General features: G+C 43.3%; 1 protein-coding gene across 8 annotated transcripts in view; it reads left to right on the top strand.

Moving 5' to 3' along the window:
• The window catches only part of ADCY10 (adenylate cyclase 10), a 230,898-nt gene that overhangs the window by 193,060 nt on the left and 20,971 nt on the right, over positions 1–16,867 (top strand). For all 8 annotated transcript variants that reach the window (XM_061584568.1, XM_061584558.1, XM_061584533.1 and 5 more), the window contains one exon: positions 867–984. In XM_061584568.1, coding sequence (XP_061440552.1) covers positions 867–984 — 118 coding nt within the window. The remainder of the gene's footprint in view (positions 1–866; positions 985–16,867) is intronic.

Genomic DNA, 16,867 nt, shown 5'->3' with positions numbered 1-16,867 from the left:
CCTTTCTCTTTCTAGTTTATTTTTATTCATCTTTAAAAATTAGTCTTTTGTTTCTTTCATATTTGTTTCAATACCTCCCCTGCCCCTTTCCTGTCAATGGGGGGAGACCTCCCTTTCCTCCCCTACCAACTTCTCTGTCTCCAGCCCATATTTACTCAGCATATAGGGAGTTGCTGGTGCTGGCATCTGTCCAACCAAAGGGTATAGCATGGCCAAGGGGCAGGATGGATGAGTAAGGAAGCTCTGGGTGGGCTATGTCAATGAGGCCCACCTGAAAGTGGACTGAGTATTGCCCACCCATCATTTGAAAAACCCCGATTTATACAAACTCTTCTTCAGGCTGTTATGTTAAATAAAACTAACAAAAATGTTTTGGGCAATAGTTGAAAAGGACCAGTGGGTGTCATGGTGTGATTTCATACATGCTAAGGATGTAATTTCAGAATTAAAATTAAAATGTTTCTTTCATGACTCAGGAGACTGTATGTATGGGAGGGAGGTCGTGTTACCAGACTGAGCCCAGTAACGTGTGCATGTGTGTGTCCCCATCAAATCAGGAGATTGTACATATTGCAATGTACCATTTAGCCATTGCCACAAATACACACAAATGTGTGAGACAGGGCCACAAGTGGGCAGACAGACATGATGCCACTGATCTAAGTATGCTCTGAGATTATAGACAATCTATGCATTGTCATACATATTATTAATTCCTATGAGAAGTCCTACTGAATTCTCCATGCTAATTAGCTTTCATTTTGCCAGGCTTTATATATCACATAACTTCCAGGCATTTGACCATCTCAGATTTGGGCTATTATCACAGACAGAATGCCTGCTTACTGACATATTTTCTATTGCAGGTTTTGCATTTAAGTCGTTTAAATACTGCCTGGACTTTGTTTTCACCAATCAAACAAACTGCATCCTTATGTCTCAAAACAGCATCATGCTTGGACTGTATTCTTCTCTGGCGATTTGGTAACATTTAACACTTGATATCTCTGATCTCAATCTTAAGACTGCTGGATATTATTGCAGGATGTGCTATGGCTTTAGCATTGTGAGCTGACAAAGAACATTACACTTGGGAGGGGGCAGAGAAAGATCCAGTACTGCTAAACAGTAAGAAGCAAAATCATCAGGTACAGCAGTGTTGTTCAAAGCTATCGTGTGGTAGAGAATTTGGAGGATGAGTGTTCTCATGTATGGCAGCCTACTAGGCTTAGGCTATATTAGACATCTTTGGAAAGAATGAATCCATACACCACTGACCTTCTTACAGACGTCTAGGGATGGGGGGAGAAATTCTATTCAGTTTGCATTTAAAGCCAAATCTATCAAATACACACTTTCCAAAACAATATGAGAGCCAACACACAGCCATCTTTCAAAATTAACATGCATTGAATTTTGTGTTGCAGTTCTCCAAAGAATGTTTAAAAATGCATATAAGAGGAAAGTGTGTATAAAAATAATAATATTGGTAAAAATAATATAGAAAATGCATTATATTAGGAGAAATGTGTTGATTAGGAGAAATTCACATTGAAATGCCGAAGAATTTTCATGAGGATTTTTTTTTAAAAAAAACACAAATTTCTGCAGAAATGTTGAGAACTGAATTTAAGACTGGAAAAAATGGGAAACAGAGAAGCAAAACTGCCAGAGCCTTCCATCTGTAGAGAGGTCTCAGTGAAGACAGTATCTGCTCAAAAGAGCATCATGTGTTCTAACAGTGATCTAATTTCTTTGAGTGCTGGTCTTAAATGGCCACAACCACCCATACACTAGAGAGAATTATCAGCATGCTTGAGGAACCAAAAAATATTTAGGGGCAAAAATCCTAAAGAGAAACCTGAGAACTGAGCATGCTTAGTGGGCATAGAATGCTGACTGACTGTTTGCAGGGACAACCAGAACAGAATGGGTGTAATTGTAAATAGAAGCACTCCACACTGCAACATTTTGTCACAGGGTCCATCCCACTTTTTCTGTTTGTTTCTAATTCAGTTCTCCAAATGTCATGTACCCAGAACTGCATCACCCATGCACAAGAGGGAAGTATCTGGAGATCTGAAGGAAATCTAAAGTTTATAGGAGTACAAAAAATCTTTAGGAAAAAAACCCAAAGGAAAGTCAGCCCCTCAAATACGCCGATGAGAATTCAGTGGCCAAAGAATGTTGGCTGACCAAGAGGCGGAAAGATGGAGGGGGAGGGGGAAGAGAACTGAGTGGCTGAAAAGGAGGGTGGAGAAAAGGCACATAGATATAAAAAGGGTAAAAGAAACATTAACTGGATGTGTTATTTCCTGATTCGCACCAAGAAGTTATTTTAAAATGTCCTCAGGGACAGAAATGAGAGCTTCCCACATAAACTAATAGCAAAATCCAAGATGTTAATATAGCTGTGATAGCTAATGCATTTTGTCAAGTGTCCTCTCTTATTTGGATCAAGTTTCTTTTCTTTTTCTCATTTTCAAAAACGTTATTCATTTTCATACATAAAAAGTACATCAATTTTTTTTTAAAAGACAGCAACCATTATTGATTTGATTTGATTTGTTCTTTGATTTATATCCTGCCCTTCCTTCCAGTATGAGTCCATAACCTTTAACAACAGGAGAGGTAACAGAAGGGTGGCAGCCCAGAAGAAGAAAATTACAATACAACCAAGGGGGGGGGGAGAGGTCCAGGGGAGGCATAAAAACAAAGCATAAAGCTTATTACAGAAAAGGCAATGGCTAAGATAAAATAAAAACACATTTTAATGGAATACACAATCCATGAAATTGTTCATCAATATAAGTTACATAAAGCCACCAGGTGTCAGCAAAGTGCAAAGGGGATACCTTGCCCTTAGTCACCCGAAGATGAGTCAGGTTTTTGGAAATGACCAAAAACAGAATCTTTCCAAACTAGGCATCCAGGTGGTAAGTTGCAGCATCTTTTTGTCCCTGAGCGATAACTAAATACATAGCCACCAATAAATAAATTATTGTCTTATAAGGTAAGTCAAAGTCACGGACAGCAAATAGTGATAAAATACATAATCTGGGATCCAAACATACCCCCTGCCCGATGAGCTGACTAATCTCTCTCACCACTGCCTCCCAAAATATAGTGTTGTGCGCTGTCAGGCCCCTTCCTGTGGTCCCCATCTTATCACTGTCCCACCTCAGGGTCGTGCTCTCAATGGTTCTCTCACCGGCTCTAGCAAATATTTCTCAAGATCCCCCTGCTAGGCAGCACCACCAGACACTCCCTGTAAACAATATTGCCTTGAGACTGTGCCTTCGTCTCCTGGCCTATTGCTACTTTGTGTCTGGGTGCACTTACAGGCCTCAACCCCCCTGTATCTTTGTGCCTATAACGATTACAGCCCTGGGTTGCTCTGGATACCTGATGATGTTACACTATCTCTTCACCACTGCCACCATAGATACTGTTTCCCAACCTTGGTATATGCCCTGCCCACTCTTCTGGTCTGTGTAAACCCAGCCAAGGATCAGGCATTTTGGTAAACCAGGAAATATTTATATAAACAAGGAATAACAAGATTACTTAAAGGTATAATCAACAAGCGTGTGGTTTCATAAGATGTGTTACTCTTTATGTTTCTAGTTGTCAATAACCTGCCTCACTACCCGCCTAATCCAATCCACCCTATCCAAAACCAACCCACAGAACCAACCGACCGAACTGCCCCACAAAAACCAAACCCCCTCTCAGCTGTCATCCTCTCATTTATACCTTCAGACACTCAAAACGCTCAATCATCATACAACATTCTCCAACATTCCAACCCATGTACTCCCCCTCTCACTCAGTCTACTTACCACATATACTCTAATAAACCCACACTTACCATATTTACAGTATACAGGGACATCACATGAGCCTCCTCAATCTCCGAGCGGTGAGATTTCAGGGGTCCCTGAGCTTATCCAGGGTTTGGTTTCCTTTGGGAAGAAGGTCAGCAGAGACTGTGGTGTCTTTATGAAATATGGTTTATTTATTCACACACATTCCAACCTGAGCTTAGGATGGAGGGGTTCAAGGCATCAGCAGTCCAATATCCAGCTTTTCCATCAGGGTTACAGGAGGCATCCTAAAGCCATGGTGCAGAGCGGCAGTCTCTCTGCCTGCCTCCAATTCCCAGCCTTTCTCTAGACATTCTCAAAGCACAAACCTCTGCTAGCTGCCAGGAGGGGGGGGGAGGCTCTCCTACAGAATTTAAATGACAAAAGGATCTTCCTGGCCCATTCACCAGTTGCTGGGCACTTGAAAGACCCATTAGCAAACTGACCACTCTATTAGCTTAACAAAAGAAACTCATCTAGCCAGCAGAGCCAGCACCTCACCCCAAGGCACAGGATTCTAAATCAGAGGCTGGAAGGGGACTCACAGGGATCATCCATTCCAACCCCCAAGTTCACAACAATAGATACATGAGGATAGGCACACCACATATGGTGATATGTGCCTTTAGTGTCACACCTTCTTAAACAAATTGGGGTTCCCATTCCCAACATTCAATACAATTTGGGTTGGTCTTTCACAGTCCACTTCCTGTGTAGCTTAGAAGAACATGTGCCTCTGAGCATATGGTGAGTGGTGGCAACACCTGCCATCTCCAAAGATGGAGAATTACGTTTTTGTATGTTTGTTGGTGTTCTTCTTACTTTGTTTCTTTCCTGTGTTACTAATGTTTCTACAGATAATCTAACCTAGAGAATTATATTTCTCTCATTATTCATCCTAGAAATTTGTCAAATTTATGTTTATTAATTTCAAAGCCTTTTTATTGCTCAATGTCATATGATGGTGAAGACAGCTTTTACGTTTCAAACTGGAGGCACAGCTTGGAAAAGTTACTTTTTTGAACTACAACTCCCATCAACCCCAACCAGCATGTGCTGGCTGGGGCTGATGGGAGTTGTAGTTCAAAACAGTAACTTTTCCAAGCTCTGACTGGAGGTTATGCTCTATTTCTATTTTGGGTGCATTAACAGTTGAATATGAAACTGCAATTTGATGTAAAATCAGATTGACTACAATATGTTGCTACTTAAGCAATGACTCTAGCTGTTGGAAAAAACAAACTTGGCCTGCCTAAGATGCATGTGTTCAGCCTACTACGCTGAAACCAATCCACTTAAGGAAAGGTGTGCATGGTCAAATAAAAACATAGAGCTCACCTAGAATTTTGCTAGAATATATTTCACCTCCCACTGTTTTATGTTGTGCAAACTCAGACACTCCTCATGTCCATTGGAAACTATTCTGCAGAACAGTCAGTACCATTATTCCACAATTATTTTTGGAACTTTTTTTTAGCGTTGCAAAGTGTTGCTGTACCTCACATATTCACAGAAACAGAAGCAAAAGAGAATGATTTCCTATAGGAAACTTCACTAAAATTGCAAAGTAACTCAAACATATTTAAAGTGACTATCTGAACTATATCAACTATTTTAATATTGTTGCTTGCTCCCTGCTAAAACAAGATCAGCACAGCACATGTCTTGTTTCCGTTATTTTGGCTGATTGCAAGTGTTGCCACCACTCACCATATGCTCAGAGGCACATGTTCTTCCAAGCTACACAGGAAGCGGAATAGTCTGTGAAAGACCAACCCAAATGGTGTTTGCATTTTTACATATTTGTAGGGCAATCCAATATCTCAGAGAGGAGGTCAGGTCTCCTGCTCCCCTGGTGCATTCACTATAGCTGCCCAATTCCCCTGCTTTTTACAGTTTGATACAAATATCTGTTGGCTGTAGGTATGTTCTTAAACTGCAAGGTTTTTTGCCTATTAGTGAATTTCTCTGCATTTTAATCTGGGAGGTAAGAAATGGGATCCTGTGCAAGTTTGTTGAGAATGGATTGATCATTTGCATGCTTATTGAGTTCAGTGGGACTTACTCCCCTGCTATCATGCTTAGGATAGGTGAAACTGACCACAGGGGATAGGGAGGGGAGGAGGGAGGGGAGGAAAGACAGAGGGGAGGACTGGGAGGGGAGCAGGCAGGAGGGGAAGAGAAGGGCAGGTTTAATCATTTGCATATTTATTGAGTTCAGTGGGATTTATTCCCATGCAATCATGCTTAGGATAGGTAAAACTGACCATGAGAAGCCTGGAGTGGGCAGGGGAGGAGGAAGAGGGGAGGAGAGGTAGAAGGGAGGACGAAGGGTGAGGAGAAAGGAGGGAAAGGCAGGTCTGATCATTTGCATGAGTATTGAGTTCAATGGGATTTACTCCTGTGTAATGATGCTTGAAAATGAAATGGACTGCCTTCAAGCAAATTCTGACTTATGGCCAGAGGTTGGAAAAGTTACTTTTTTGAACTACAACTCCCATCAGCCCAATCCAGTGGCCATGCTGCCTGGGATGATGGGAGTTGTAGTTCAAAAAAGTAACTTTTCCAAGCTCTGCTTATGGCGACCCTATGAATAGGGTTTTCATGGTAAGCAGTATTCAGAGGTGGTTTACCATCACCTTCCTCTGAGGCTGAGAGGCAGTAACTGGCCCAAGGTCACCCAGTGAGCTTCATGGCTGTATGGGGATTTGAACCCTGGTCTCCCAGGTCATAGTCCTAGGATAGCTAAATGATCATGGGGGGAGGAGGGAGACGGTGGAGGGAAGGAGAAGGGAGGAGGGATTGGAAGGGGATGGGGAGGGAGGGGTGAAGGAAGGAGGAGGAAAGGGGAAGAGGGAAGTGATGCGAGGGAGGAGGGGAAAGCAGGTTTGATCATTTGCATACTTTTTGACTTCAGTGGGACTTACTCCTGTGCAATCAGGCTTAGGATAGGTGAAACTGACCTGGGAAGGGGTGGAGGGAGGAGAAGGACAGGAAGGGGAGGGGGAGGGGAGGAGATTGAGTGGGTGGGCACTGGGCAGATGGGAAGCCCCTTTCCTTTCCAAAAGGAAAACATTGTGAACATATCACTCTTTGTCAGGGTTCCCCCAACTGTTTATTCTACAGCAGGAACATGTAGCCTCCCACCCAAATTTAAACCAGAGCTGTCCCTGGCCACATCCACACCAGGCTTTTATTTCACTTTACACAGTCATGGCTTCTCCCAAAGAATCCTGGGAAGTGTAGTTAGTGAAGGGTGTTGAGAGTTGCTAGGAGAGGCCCTGTTCCCCTCACAGAGTTTCAATCAGAGTGGCTGACAGTCAAACCACTCTGGCCACTGGAGCTCTGTCAGGGGAATAGGAATCTCCTCTCAGCACCCCTCACAAACTACACTTCCTAGGATTCTTTGGGGGAAGCCATAACTGTCTCACATAAAATCAAGGTCTGGTGTGGGTGTGGCCCCGATTAGGCAAGCCCAGCAGCTGTGAGTCTGGCTTTTAGAACACTGACAGTTGGCTCTTACTGAGCATGCCCGACATTATCATTTACTTCAATGCAAAATTTCTTAAATTAATTAAAAATCAGCCAGGCATTTTTTTAACTTTTAAACTGCAGAAGATGAAGATCAGATTATAATTCATTCATTCATTCACTGGCAATCACTCGTGGCTGAGTAAGATTGTCTTCCAAGATAAGGTCTTTAACAGTGGGTCCGTAAGTGACTGTGGAGGCCAATTCTGGATCCACAAAGCCTCCCTCAGTGAGGACATAGGTTTCCAGATGGAAGATGGTCGCGATGAGGATTTGTTTGACGTGCCTTTCAGCAAGACACCCCTTTATCCATTGCCTGAAACAGAGGGTGGTAAAGAAGCTGAGTTAACGGGGAAGAGAAAGTGATTAATTTGTGCCAGCTTCCCAAAATACATTTGGTGAAAGGATTAGATACATGCTACCATAGGGACTAACCTAGGTAGAAGTGGCAGCACATTGAATGGATATTCTTGGGAATCCAGTTCCTCAGTGTTTACTTATGGTTTAGATTGGTCAAGAAGCAACATAGGGACTACATGTCAGGTCTGAAATGCCTCAAACTAAATAAGTGCGGCCGTGTAGCAAGATGGATGTGTAGCTGTGAGCTCTGATCCAAACGTAGACCTCTCATGCTTTAAATCAGTAATTGCTATAATATTCAAGGCATCCTTAAATCATATCCCGTAAGAGAATGCCATCTAACTCTGGCAGACAGCTTCATAGTGTGAAAAAACAATTTTTCCTGTACTTTATACTCTGACATTTTGGAACTGTCCAGAAGATGACGCTGTCATGGCACAAGATGGGAACAAAAGAGGTAAGGCCCTGAAATTGACTGAAGCTCCAGCGGAGGAGCTGGATCTGTCAGATCAATTTCACTTAGTGAGACAAGCTTTTGCAAAATATCTAGATGCAGCTTTATCCCCGATCAATGCTACACTGCAAGGCATGAGAGCTCAACTGAAAGATGTTGCCAGAACTGCAAGTGAGGGATTCAACTTGGGAGTTAAACAGCAATCACATATTGACAGATTAAAGCTGGCAACTAGGGACTTATGCTTAAGGTTAGAGGAACAGGGAAAGTTGGGGCACAGAGCCAACATTAGATTTCTTAGTCTTCCAGAATCAGAATCATGCAGTACATTTTCTAAATCAGTGTGTAGTGGGCTAGACCAGATAATGGCTTAAAATATGCAGAAATTATGCTGAAATTATTTACATTAGTTTATATTGCTTGCAATAGAAGGAGTAGTTTAAAGTTTCCCTCCCCTTTTTCTTCCTATGTCTCCTGACTAAAGCTGTAATTTTCCCATGAAAGCAGCTGGGACACATAGAGATAAGAGGTCTGGGCAGTCAGCCAACATTCAACCTGCTCTTTTAAATAGTTTACATTGATCATTCTCGCCATCTCTAGGAGAAGGCAGAAAGGTCGCTAGTGCTGCCTCTAGCAGAGAGCATAATTGATAAGTCCATGGGAACAAGTTTTCTCTTTTATAAGAAAGTGTATAAAAGGTCAGGTTTCATTACACTCATGACCTCTCAGCTCTGCTGGAGTGTGGGGTCGAAGAAAGCAGGAGAACCATCCATCTATTCCATCTATGACATCTGAAGGGTGATGTATTATTTATTTATTTATTGAATTTCTTAGTCGTCCGTCTGGCTGGCTATCCAGCCACTCTGGGTGACAACCAAAATAAGCATACAGATACAATAAACATACAATAAATCTGGACACAAGATAATAAAATCTAGCCCACCCTAAAAGCTTGCCTGAAGAGCCAGGTCTTCAAGGCCCGGTGGAAGCTCATCATAGAAGGGGCATGGCGGAGATCATTTGGGAAGGAGTTCCACAGGGTGGGGGCCACAATTGAAAAAGCCCTGTCTCTAGTCCTCACAAGTCTAGCTGTTTTGACTGATGGGATAGAGAGAAGGTCTTTTGAGGCTGATCTTGTTGGATGGCATAGCTGATGATGCTGGAGTCGCTCCTTCACATAGACTGGGCAAAAACCATATAGGGATTTAAAGGTCAAAACCAACACCTTGAATTGGGCCCGGCAAGCAACTGGTAGCCAGTGCAGCTCTTTTAGCACTGGAGTGATATGATCTCGCCGGTGGCTGCCTTTGATCAGGTGCGCCACCGCGTTCTGTACCAGTTGCAACTTCTGGACCATTTTCAAGGGTAGCCCCATGTAGAGCGCATTACAGTAGTCTAGGTGAGAGGAGACCAGGGCATGTACCACTGATGGGAGCAGGTGATTGGGAAGGTAGGGGTGCAGCCTCCGTATCAGATGGAGTTGATACACTGCTGCCTGGCTCACAGCTGAAACCTGAGCTTCCATGGACAGTTGGGAATCAAGAATGATCCCGAGGCTGCAGACCTGGTCTTTCAGGGGCAATTGTACCCAATGAGCACCAGGTTCAAATCCCCTAACCTTCCCTTGTCTCCCACGAGCAGTACCTCAGTTTTATCGGGGTTCAGTTTCAGCTTATTCCTTCACATCCAGCCACTCACCGACTCCAGGCACTTGGATAGGGTTTCTCAGTGAAGATCTAAATGAGAGATAAAGCTGTGTGTCATCCGCATATTGGTGACACTGCAGCCCAAATCTCCTGATGATAGCCCCCAGTGGGTTTATGTAGATGTTAAATAGCATTGGGGAGAGGATGGAGCCCTGCGGCACCCCACAAGTGAGAGGCCAAGGATCCAAAACCTCATCCCCCAATGCTACTCTTTGGTGCCTATCAGAGAGGAAGGAACAGAACCACTGCAGTACAGTGCCCCCTATGCCTAATCCGTCCAGGCGGTACAACAGGATACTGTGGTCAACGGTATCAAAAGCCGCTGAGAGGCCCAGGAGGACGAGGAAGGTGCATTCACCCCTATCCAACACTCTTCTCATATCATCCACCAAGGCGACCAAGGCTGTTTCAGTCCCATGTCCAGGCCTGGAGCCCAACTAAAATGGGTCTAGATAATCCGCTTCTTCCAAGTGCGCTTGCAACTGCTTCGCCACAACCTGCTTGACCGCCTTGCCCAAGAATGGCAAGTTTGAGATTGGGTGAAAGTTGTTCAGATCTTGGGGATCCAAGGAGGGCTTCTTTAGAATTGGTTTTATTACTGCCTCCTTGAGAGCTGATGGCATCATGCCCTCTTCCAAGGACGCATTTAGCACCGCCTTGATCCCCTCGCCCAGTCTCTTCTTGCAGCTCATAATGAGCCACGATGGGCAAGGATTGTGTAAGCAGGTGGTTGGCCTTAAGGTTGAAAGCACCTTGTCCACTTCATCAGAAGGAAGAAGCTGGAACCAATCCCGCATCACTGGAGAACCACTGGCCGTCTCTGGCTCACTCACTGCATCCATGGCATGTGGAATCAAACTCTTTAGATGATTGATTTTATCTGCAAAGTGCTTTGCAAACTCATCACAGGAGGTCTTAGAATGTCCCATCGGTTCCAAAGCAACTGGACTGACAAGGCTTCAGACCACTTGGAGCAGCCTCCTGGGGCAGCACTCTGCAGATGCAATAGAGGCCCCTTATTGCCACATGGTAGGCTGCCACAGCTGCTCTAACCTGTGTCCAATCGTCATCAGAGCGAGATTTCCACCACCAGTGTTCTAGCCATCTCACCTCCTGCCTCAGAGTTTGCAACTGTGGAGTATACCATGGTGCCATCTGAATCCTATTCAGGGGGAGAGGGCATTTTGGAGCCACCCAGTCTAATGCCCCGGTGATTGCCTCATTCCACTCCTCCACCAGGGTCTCGACCGAGTGCCCATTTGCAGGCTCCACAAAATCCCCAAGTGCATTCAGGAATCCATCAGGATCCATCAAATGCCTGGGGTGGACCATCCTAATGGGTCCTTTACCCCCGCGGAGGGTATGTGGCATCGAAAGGTCTACTCTCACCAGGTAGTGATCTGACCATGACAAGGGGGTAAAAGATGTAGCCCCCATTTTCAGATATGACATGTATTTCCATGTAGTTAGTAACTGGCTCTGTAACATAGATGAGTTTAACTCAGTCCTTCATCTATTCTAGATGTGCCTTCAAAGTCTTATGCTTTGATGTTAAATAGATATCCAGTAACTTCTTTCATGCCAATATGTATTTCTATTTGTCTGTTTCTGAAAGGATGGCTAAAGCCACTTAGAATGCATTTTATTAGTTGTAGTGTACAAGATATGAAGCAACCTTTTAAGTTTTCATGGTGATACACAAAACAGTCAGAGAGAATCAAGAGTTCAAAGTAAGTAAGGTTTATTGTTCATAGCCATTGGCTGCCACAATACATATAAAATAATTACACTTGTCAAAAAGATAAAACATACATCAACAAAGAGTATGATATAAATATCTAAAATGCATTTGAAGAATTAAAAAACAGATAATAATAATTAAGGTTGAATAATTCAAACGTTCATTCTAGAACCATTTACAGATTTGATATAAGCAAGTTAAGGTGATTGGTTTTGGGATCTCGCTCTAATTTTAGCCGCTGCTAAGGCGAATTTGGCTACTTGTGTAGTTATATACGGAACCAAGCCAGCTAGGAGTATGCAGATTTGCTCCATAATAGATCTATCTGAGAGGGTTAAAAGAATAGGCTGGAGAAATTTAAGACTTGGGGTGTCATACAGCAAGCAGGTTAATAAATAATGGCCAATGTCCTCAACTTCCCCTGACTTGCATAGACATAGTCTTTGTTGCGTTGGAGTATTTGTGTATCTTCCTTCCAGAAAGGCTGAAGGCATTGTCTGAAAGCGAAGAGCTGTGAACGATTTTCTTAAAGATCTAGTAGTTAAAAAAACAAAATAATGTTCCATCCCAAAACCTGTTTTGAACAAAGGATACCATAGGGAGAAGGCTGAATGAGTAACAGCATACAAGTCCCATCTTTTAGAGTAAAGGTATATTCTTTCCCTAAGAAGGGACTTCGCTTGCTGCGATGGAGTGGTAGGTGGCATGTCTATGCTTATCCCATACATCGCAAGTATTATCTTGGTCCTTTTGAACCATGACAGCGGAGATGGATTTTGTATTTGCTCAAGTAAGCATTTCTTGGGCAGGCGCGATTTGCTCATGCAAGCCAGCTAATGTGCCATTGATTGTAGTGAGTAAAGTCCAGTTTCGGTCCTCATTAGTGCTATTGGAGTGCCTTGGGGTACAGCCAAGATGGATCTTAGAAAGGAGTTCTGAATGAACTCCAAGGAAGAAAGATTTACATACCCCAATCTCTGCTCCATACAGGAGCTGGGGCACTATTTGTTTCTTATAGACTTCTAAAACCGGAGCAACCAGGCCCCCGCCTTTGACGTTATAAAAGCGAAGGAGCGAATGAGTGGAAAGGGAGGCCTTCAATTTAACTGCTGAAAAATGGGGTTTCCAAATGAGATTAGTAGAAAATCTCAAACCCAAGTATCTGATACTATACTGTTGTTCTATCTTTTTGGCATTTAAATTCCAAATATGAGTTTTCCTCTTCCTGCCAAAAACTACCACTTTCATTTTATCATAATTAACCACTAGGTGTTCCTTAGCACAGAAGTTACCTAAACTTCTAATTAGCCTTCTCATCCCAATTTGTGTAGTTGAAATTAAAACTAGAACGTCTGCATATAACAGGACTGAAAGTTTGGTGTCTAAAATTGTGGGAGGGAAGTAGTCAGGGCCACGCAGGTGTTGAACAATATTGTTAATATAAAAATTAAAAAGAAAGGGGGCTAAGAGACAGCCCTGACGAGCCCCTCTAGAAAAAGGGATGGATTCAGATAACTGACCATTCGCTCCCAATCTAACCCTAAGCGAGGTATTAGAATATAGCAACTGAATTAAATAAAGTAATATTGGTATTTAAGAGCTTTTACCACAATCACTCACAATCTATAAGGTCAAAAGCAGAGGAGAAGTCAACAAAAGTGGCAAATAGTTCTTTCCTGCCAGTGAAGGCATATTTCTGTACTAAATCATAGAATCATAGAGTTGGAAGGGGCCTTGTAGGCCATCGAGTCCAACCCCCTGCTCACAGCAGGAAATCCACAGCTAGAGCATCTCCCGCAGATAGCTGTCCAGCCTCTGCTTGAAGACATCCAGCGAAGGGGATCCCACCACCTCCCTAGGCAGTCAGTTCCATTGCCGAACTGCCCTTACTGTCAAGAAGTTCCTTCTAATGTCCAATCTGAATCTATGCTCCTGCAACTTAAAACCATTAGACCTAGTCCTACCCTCTGGGGCAGCAGTGAACAAATCTGTACCCTCTATGTGACAGCCCTTCAGGTACTTAAAGAGTGCAATCATGTCACCCCTCAGCCTTCTCTTCACCAGACTGAACATGCCAAGTTCCTTCAACCTTTCCTCATAAGACTTGTTCTCCATACCGGCTATCATCCTCGGCGCCCTCTTCTGAACCCGCTCCAACTTGTCTATATCTTTCTTAAAATGAGGCACCCAGAACTGAACGCAGTATTCCAGATGAGGCCTGACCAATGCAGAATATAGTGGGACTATTACTTCCCTCGACCTGGAAACTATAGCTCTGTTTATGCAGCCCAAAACCATGTTTGCCTTTTTTGCCGCAGCGTCACACTGCTGGGTCATGTTCAACTTGCGATCCACTACAATTCCAAGGTCCTTCTCACACACACTACTGCTAAGCTGGGTATTTCGCATCCTGTACCCGTGCATTTTGTTTTTGTGGCCTAAATGCAGAATCCTGCATTTGTGTTTATTGAATGTCATTTTATTAATTTCAGCCCAATTTTCTAGTCTATCCAGGTCCCTTTGGATTTTATTCCTGTCTTCCATTGTGTTAGCTATCCATCCCAGTTTTGTATCATCCGCAAACTTCATAAGGCTTCCCTCCACCCCGTCATCTAAGTCATTGATAAAAATGTTGAAGAGTATTGGCCCCAGGACAGAACCCTGTGGCACTCCACTCGAGACCTCCTTCCAGTCCGAAGCAGAGCCACCGACGACCACTCTTTGAGTACGGTTTTCCAACCAGTTGTGAATCCACCTGACAGTATTTCCATCTAGTCCGCATTTGACCAGTTTGCTAATCAAAAGGTCGTGGGGGACTTGTCAAACGCTTTGCTGAAATCTAGATAGATGACATCTACAGCATTTCCACCATCTACTAAGCTAGTGACCCGATCAAAAAAAGAGATGAGATTAGTTTGACAGGATTTTTTCTTGACAAACCCATGCTGGCTCCTACTAATCACAGCATTGTCATCTAGATAGTTGCCAATGGACTCTTTTATTATCTGTTCTAATATCTTTCCCGGTATTGAAGTCAGACTGACCGGCCTGTAATTCCCCGGATCTTCTTTTTTACCCTTTTTAAAGAGCGGGATGACGTTTGCTTGTCTCCAATCCTCCGGCACCTCTCCCGTTCTCCAGGATTTCTCAAAGATGATGGCAAGAGGTTCCGAGAGTACATCCGCAAGTTCCTTCAATACTCTGGGATGGAGTTCATCAGGCCCTGGAGATTTGAACTCATTTAGGTTAACTAGGTATTTCCTGACTATCCCCTTATCAATCTTGAACTGCAGTCCCAACCCCTTCCTGAGATTGCTACCGATGCAAGGTTGCACACTGTTCCCTTTTTGGGAGAAAACGGAGGCAAAATAGGCGTTGAGCAGTTCTGCTTTTTCCTCGTTATCTGTCAACATTTTGCCATCCTCATTGAGCAGCAGTCCCACCGTTTCCTTGGTCTTTCTCTTGCTTCAAACATATCTGAAAACCCCCTTTTTGTTGTTCCTCGCTTCCCTCGCCAGCCTGAGCTCATTCTGGGTTTTAGCTTTCCTTACACTATTCCTGCAAGCCCGAGCCGCTCGTCGGTACTCTTCCTTGGTGATGCGTCCTTCCTTCCATTCTTTATACATGCTCTTTTTTACTTTTACCTCCTCCACCAGTCTTCCGTGTAGCCACATTGGCTTTTTCTGATGTCTTCCATTTTTCTTCCTCTTTGGAATTGTTTGCGATTGCGCTTTTTGTAAAACATTCTTCATGAACTCCCACACTTCTTGGGATCCTTTTTCTTTAGTCTATCTAGCCACGGGATCCTACCCATCATTTCCCCAAGCTTGCTAAAATGCAGGAGGGTGAAGCATTGATCTATCGTGGATTTTCCTTTGCAAAATCCTGCTTGTTCTTCAGCGAGGACAGAGTTTTCCCCGGCCCATTTTTCCAGTTTGCATACAGTTTGGCAGCCACATCTAAGAGACTAATTGGTTTAAAGTTTTTTGGGTTTGCTTTAGAACCCTTTTTGTGGATGGGTACAACTATACTTGCATCCCAACCCAGTGGGTTTTTTTCATGCTGATTAATAAATGTAAAGATTTTAGCTAGGATTGGTGACCACCAAGCTGGGTTGGATTTAAATAGTTCTGCCGGTAACATATCTTCGCCTGGAGCCTTTTTATCAGAAGAGACTTAATCAAAGTTGCTATCTCACTAGAGGTAACTGGGTCCCAGGTCAGACAGCCCTGCAGCGGGGTCAATTTTAAAAGCAGAGGAATATCTATTGAAGGTGAGGAATTGGTCAGTGAGAAAAGATCAGCAAAGTGCGAGGACCATTGTTCCGAGGTGATTTGATTATCCAGGGGGGTATAACCTTCCTTAAACCCGTTTACGATCAACTCCCAGAACCTTGCCGAGTTCTTTTCCAGGGAGGCGAGCCCAAATTCCCTCCACTGATGTCAAATATAATTTTCTTTTTTTGACGCAGTAGGTTTTTATATCGCCTATGTAGGAGAATGTAAGTTTTAACATTTTCTAGGGAGTCGGCCTGCCTTGTTAGTTATAGCTCTTGCAACAGAGCATTTATAGATAGCACATTGATTATCAAACCATCCATGTTTTCTCTGGGTGGATGGGCAGGAGGATAAGTGTTCAAAGTGTAAAACAAGAGGAGAAAAAATCCAGATCCGAGTTGGACTTTTTCTGTAAGTGGTCTCATAATTTGCTGGAATTAATTAAAAATCAGCCATGTTCACAGAGTACCTGTAATTCTATTACTGACCTTGCCCCACACTCTGACCTTCATCTTCCGCAGTTTAAAAGTGTTAAAAAAATGCATGGCTGATTTTTAATTCATTTAAGAAATATAACATTGAAGTTTATAATAAGCATAGGCAAGCTCAGTAAGATCCAACTGCCAGTGTTCTAAAAGTAAGACTCACTTGGCTTGGCTAATCAGGTGGCCATGCCAGACATTTATTCCCCTTTAAGCAGTCATGGCTTCTCCCAAATAATTCTGGGAAATGTAGTTTGTGAAGGTTACTTAGATTTGTTAGGAGACTCCTATTCCTCTGACAGAGTTCCAGTGGCCAGAGTGGTTTAACACTTAGCCCATCTTCTGGTGATTGTACCTCTGTGGGCAGAATAGGGCCTCTCTGAGCAATTCTCAGCACCTTTCACACACTACACTTCCCAGCATTCTTTGGGGAATGCCATTACTGTTTAA

Source organism: Rhineura floridana, chromosome 1, assembly GCF_030035675.1.
Source record: "Rhineura floridana isolate rRhiFlo1 chromosome 1, rRhiFlo1.hap2, whole genome shotgun sequence".
Taxonomy (NCBI): domain Eukaryota; kingdom Metazoa; phylum Chordata; class Lepidosauria; order Squamata; family Rhineuridae; genus Rhineura; species Rhineura floridana.
The sequence above is the reverse complement of the archived record's forward strand: the minus strand, read 5'-3'. Positions and strand labels throughout refer to the sequence as shown.